The 5925-nt window shown below is 41.9% G+C and overlaps 1 protein-coding gene across 1 annotated transcript; it reads left to right on the top strand.

The window, feature by feature from the left end:
* The first annotated feature begins 3470 nt into the window (after positions 1-3470).
* PATE3 (prostate and testis expressed 3) lies at positions 3471-5490 on the top strand. The gene is made up of 3 exons (XM_014848656.3): positions 3471-3519; positions 4724-4846; positions 5366-5490. The coding sequence occupies exons 1-3, from the start codon at positions 3471-3473 to the stop codon at positions 5488-5490; spliced, it is 297 nt and encodes a 98-aa protein (XP_014704142.1).
* The last annotated feature ends 435 nt before the right edge of the window (positions 5491-5925 follow it).

The raw sequence follows: 5925 nt of genomic DNA, 5'->3' as shown, positions 1-5925 counted from the left end.
AGTGCCAATTCCTCAATGACTGCTTCCAATCTTTAAAGGAAATATCAACTATTTTATTTGACAAGGAAGATAAATTATAGACTTTTTCCTTTGTTGCTGTCCACAAATATGATCCAACATGGTCTGCTAAAGTTGACCAATACAATGGAGCTTCTTTTCATTCAGCAAGCTGGTAAGAAAATGTATGGAAGCCCAAAGAAAACAGTTTTGTAACATGGCACAGCTACATTGAGAAATGTGCCAACTTTTTCAAACTAAGCTTTCTTATTAGGAAAATTCCAAATCCTGAGATGCCTTTTCAGGACAGGCAGAAGTGAGACCCGCTTACGTTTTCTCTGGCTTCACACTTGCATTCACAAGATCATTTCCACACAAATAAAAGCACTGAGGCCTTTGTGTCCTAGGAAGTTCAAAGATGCAAATGAAACCATCTAATTCTTGTCCTTTCATTTATTTCTATTGGTAACAAAGTCTTGGAATCATCTAACACTCTTGTGTTTGTTGCCAACATTCAATACGGAAGGAAGTGATTATTATCAGTTAGAGGTTGATGAAAAATATAAAATTTTCTATCAAAGTTCATGGACCTCATGAAATTAAAAGGACACTAGACCCCATATTAAACCTTGCTCAGTAATGGAGGTAAGGTGCTAACAAAAATCTGGTACTTACATGCATAAAATCAGTCTATAAACAATTCTGAAAGGGTTTTTTGATACTGTTTATTATCCATTGCGACTTTTCATCTGATGCATCATAATAACAGCAATATTGTGAACGAATTTTAGTGACACTGAACCCTAAACCTCAGCTGTGATCCTTGAGAGACACTTCACCATCAGTGAGGGTTCCATGAAATGATCTCAGTGAAAGTGGCTAGCCTCGTGTGTGGCACACAGCAAATGCTCAATAAATGTTGGTTTTGTTTTTCTCTCCTTCACCTCTCTTCCCACCAGCAATTGGAAGTGTAAGGGACTAGATGTGTACTCCAGGCGAATTACCTGTGTCCCACAAGTAGGTACCTCTCCACCAGATTTTTTAAAGGATCATTATCTCTCCCTCTAGTCTCTATGCACACTCCGGGAAACCATTGCTGCCCCTGGGAACCCAGAACAAAGCAGCCTGATCTCTGACTCTACGCCAGGGTCCATTCCCCCAAAACAAAGGGCAGCATTTAGAAACACCAGTTAAGAGGATTGCTCATCTGTGGTATCACCAAGATCTCAGCCACCCACCCTGGAGGCAAGAAAGACCATGAACATAAGAACACAGAGTTCTGCTTTCTGCTCCTCAGAGCAGGGCACCTGGTATCTTTGCTGAGTGGATGGCTTTCTTGGCATGAGAGTGCGTTAACTTGGGTGCTGTGCCCCAATGACTCCACATCATGTGGGATCATGATAGTGGGGTCATGCAAGGTAATAGCATGTGAGATTTATCCCTTCATTCGTTCACTACTTCATTCAGTCATCATATGTTCAGCACATCATCATGTGCCAAGCAGAGTGCTAGGTCAGAATAACAGAACTTGGTACCCATCCTCATGCTTTACATCAGGGAACTGTAGAATGCTAAAGCTGTAAAGGACCATGAAAATGGCTGAAATCTAAGATCGCAGATAAACTTCTTGCTAAAGACAACATGAATTACATAGTGATCAACCACAGGTCTCTGGGCTCCCAGGAAAACGCTCTTTTTATTATACCACACTACCTGTATTAATAGATTCTAATATCTATCATCTCCTATCCCGTGCTAAACGAAGAAAGAAATTGTTTTCAAGAGAAAATTTGATGGTCGAGTTACTGTGGGAGGAGAGGAGTAGGTTAGAGGATCCCAAAGCTTCAGTGAAATTGCAAAATTCCACAATTCCACCTGGAAATAATCCAGCAGAAAAGAGATTCGAAGCTCGATGGGTCTTTCAAAAAGCATCTGTCAAGGGGGACCTTGAAGGAAGAGTAATAGAAACTCTGCCAAGCCATTGTAGTTTAATCTAGAATGTCTACTTCCTCTGCCATGATTCTGGAATCACTCTGTTTAAACAGATAAAGCAGAGGAAACAGGTGACAAGTGAAATGTTTTGATAGCCTGGTAAACCCAAGCACCAAAGGCTCAGGGGCTTGCTTTCTCAATAAGGCTTTAGAAAGGCCTGAAAAATGCCATCCAGTTTCTAATATCCTCTCCTGAAATATGGCAGAATAGAAACCTAGATTGGAGGACTTCACAATCCTGCACTCCATTCCAGAATCAATTGTTTTCAAAAGAAACAATTTTCTCATGCCTAATGCTGCTAGCTCTCTTCTTAGGCAAAGATGGGCTCCACGCTCTGATTGGCCTTAGAAAATGAACATTATAAATTTTGTGGCATTTGAGCTAAGACCTTGTTTCACCCAGTCTTCATCTGATGTCTAAAAATGGCAGCCTTGATATGCTCTAAGGAACATACTGTTCCTACAACTAAAGAACGTGCCGTTGAATCAGTTCAGTATGGAAGATTCTTAGTATCTCCAGCTAAAGTACCATCGGCTCTCTAACAGGTTTAGGAGACTTCGTGTTCCAGGCTGGGTCATAGTTTTCCAGTGCTTTACCCATGGTGAACCTTAGCTGAGTTAACTTTTGTAAAGATAGATATCTAAATCGTGCATAAAACTGGCCAGATTCACTGTATAAATTTTTAGTAAATTCACAATATAAATTTGCTAAAAATTTATTTTGTGTGTTGTGTGATCATTCTAGAGGGGATTTCACAGCTCTACAAAGTAAACAGTCCCTGGCCTTGGAGGACAGATTTCTGGCAAGATGAAAGAGTTCTGGGCTGAGAATGAGAAGTTCGAGGTTGAAGACCCAACCAGATCATAGATTATACATCTTTTCACCTCTTGAACTCTCCCGTTCTCACCCATAATGTGAGGAGCTAGGTGAGCTTGTCTGACTTATTCACTACTCTGCTCTCACACATGGAACTGTGCCTAGCACACAAAAGCTCTCAGTAAATATTTGTTGAATGTATGAATAAATCTCAAAGAGGTATTGAATCAAGGTGGTTAAAAGTGTCCCTCTAGTATTTGAAAGTCTTGCTGTGTGTACTGGCGCTATCAGTCACTAGATTTGTGATCTTGGGTAAGTAACTGGACCTCACCAAGCCTCGGTTTCCTCCTCTGTGAAATTGGGATAAGAATGACAGTATCGTAACTACAACGATAATAATTACTATGGTGAAGATTATGTGAAAAAGACAAAATTAAATGAATGTAAACCCCAACATGTACTAGTTATCATCACTCTCTGGTGTAGGGTGGAGAAGAGAATGAACTTGAGCTCCCAGAGGAAACCTTGTATGACTGGATCCCCTTAGGCATGAATAACCTGTGCCCTATGATGAAGAAGAACAAGGTTTCCTCCCTATAGCCTAAGACCTGTGCTTGCAGTCCCTGGCTTCTCTTCTGCCTCTAACAAGGGACTTCTGGGTCAGGATGGACAAACACTTCTTGTTGGTCTTCTCCCTCTTCTGCTTCATTGCAGGTGAGTCACAGATCTGAGGAGTGGGCTCCAGAGACAGGATATAGGGAGCCCGGGGAAGCTTCATATGTGCAGTAGGTGTCCATGGAGGGCTGAGCCTTTACCACATTTATAAGGGAGGGGAAGCCAGTCTTCAGAATGCTCTTGCTGCCTTCCCTGCCAACTTCTCTGACCTTTTCTCCATTCTGCAATTCCCCACCAGGACTCAAGCCTCTATGGTTGCCCCTTCATACTACTTCCCCACTATGTCTCTACCATTCCCCACATTCCAAAATTTTAGCAACATTTTCTTTAGGACATCCTTCCTGTTTACAAATCTGGATCCCATTTTCTGAGGGAGCTGGTTAGTCTCTAAAGACTAATTTTGTAGTTTGTTTCAGTGCTGGACAATGGCTTTTGTTACCCTTATCAGGGGCTTTATATTAATACAAGTGATTGTAAGAGAGGAAATACTGGATGCCCTGGAATCAGATAAAAAATAAAGATCAGTCACTGTCTTAAATTCTCTGTACCTTGAGTTGCTCATCTGAGAAATGGATAAATACCTACTTACAAGGCTTTTGTGAGGAATAAATCAGATACAGAGTGAGAGAACACAGCGCGAATGAGATGCTCAGTAAATGCTATTTTCCTTTTTGACTCAGGTGAACCAGGGAGAGGTTTTAAAAAAATTAAACCTGTATTTTGATTAGCTCACTCCACAGTACCACATGAAGTGTCACTGACTATGCTATAATTCATGAGGCCTTCCGTAGATTCAGTCTGAAGTTCAAAATAATGGAGTAGATCACCTAACAATATCTAAGCAGCCAATGTCAGACATCTCATCATAGTGACACTAGCTCGGGTGAAATATGTTAAAGCATTCACCCTCATTTTCACACTCCCGTCTATCTACAGTGCTGCCATGTAGGCCAGGCCAGCATTAATGGAACCATTTGTAAGCTGGAAAAACCAATGCCTTGGAGGCTAAGTCTTTGCTCAAAGTTACCCAGGCTAAAAGGGCTGAAGTTGAGATCAGAATCCCTTTATTCTCACAATTGCATTTCTCTGGGATGTGGAGTTGGCAAGGGTTCCGTTTACTGCCTGATACCCCACTACCAGCTCCTCATCCAACCCCCGTGCCACCCTCCTCAGGTCTATCTACTTCCAGTTCCTTCTAAGTCCCTGCATTCCTCTGGCCTTACACCAGTTCTGTGTTCTCCAGCAGTGACACCACTGAGATGTGTAACGTGCCACCTTCACACGCAGACAGATCGCTGTAGAAGAGGTTTTGGTATGTGTGTTGCTCAGGAGCACGAGAGATGCATGATCTTAAAGATCTTCCAGGGTAAGTTAGAGGGTCGGGGAAGGTGCTGTGAGATTCTTAGAAAATTTTTAGGGGAGTGCTTCAGCAATTTTGTATCTTAGACTAAGGCCAATCTAGGAGTGGAACCAAAGGGCAGAATGCCCCTGAGCACTGGTCCCTGTGCATGCAGACAGAAGAGGATTTGGAAAAATTAGACAGGAGGAAGAAGATAGAGATTCTATATGCCCCATAAAACTGAGAAAATAGATTTTAACACTAAAGCGCTAGCTGCTTATCTTCCAGCAGTGAAAGGAATAAGTAGCAGCTATATACAAAGAGTTAAGAGTTGTCAGGGACCTCAGGCAAACAACCCATGCAGGGGGCAGGTGATGTCTACATCTCCCTACCCGGGTCCTCTTGAGAACTATAATCTGGGAAGCCATCCCTAAACCTACCCTGATGCCTAATTGACTTTTCACTGACAGGACTAGTGCCAGGTTTGACTTGTCTTTAGAGAACTTAGATCACTACCTTATTTTCTATGGTTCCTTCTTATTACAGATAACGTTCTCCAGTTATCATATATGGTGTGTCAAAAATTCTGCAGAGACTTGACATATCATCTCAACAGTCGGATTTATGTTCATAAATGCTGCGACGAAAATTATTGTAACTTCCAACTCTAAGATATTTGCCATCCTGAAGTCTCACTTTAGGATGTTATTGCTGTTTCTCCCCCTTCACACTCTACCTGCCCCTGCTTTCCTTCCCTGTCTGTCCTGGAAGTACCCCAGCTCTCTCTTTAATTCAATGTCATCCTTCCTTGTGCCTCCAGCTTGGTTCCTACATCAGTCAGAGGACGCTAACTCTGAAAAATGGATTTCTCCCATTACAGGCATTGACATTTCCATACTCCAAGAAGCCTGCCCCAAGAGGTTCAGTCCCATAAAATTTAAAACCAGACCGTTCTAGAACCTTGTGACTAGCTTGGATAGTTGAGGTAGACTAGAAATCCTTCAGCTGAAAATTCACACATGTTTTTATCTAAAACTCCCATTTATCATTACTGTAATTAAGCAGAAATAGCAGCAAAAATGGTGGTGGGCACTAAAGATTTTCCT

The sequence above is a fragment of the Equus asinus genome, chromosome 20 (genome assembly GCF_041296235.1).
Source record: "Equus asinus isolate D_3611 breed Donkey chromosome 20, EquAss-T2T_v2, whole genome shotgun sequence".
NCBI classification, from domain to species: Eukaryota; Metazoa; Chordata; class Mammalia; order Perissodactyla; family Equidae; genus Equus; species Equus asinus.
This window is presented reverse-complemented; position numbering and strand designations above follow the sequence as displayed.

Bases quoted from the DNA above. Each gene is read 5' to 3' on its own strand.
- PATE3 (XM_014848656.3), top strand. From the start codon at position 3,471: ATGGACAAACACTTCTTGTTGGTCTTCTCCCTCTTCTGCTTCATTGCA. The intron at 3,520-4,723 runs GTGAGTCACAGA...TGTGTTCTCCAG, and splicing joins CCTCTTCTGCTTCATTGCAG to CAGTGACACCACTGAGATGT. The intron at 4,847-5,365 runs GTAAGTTAGAGG...TTCTTATTACAG, and splicing joins GATCTTAAAGATCTTCCAGG to ATAACGTTCTCCAGTTATCA.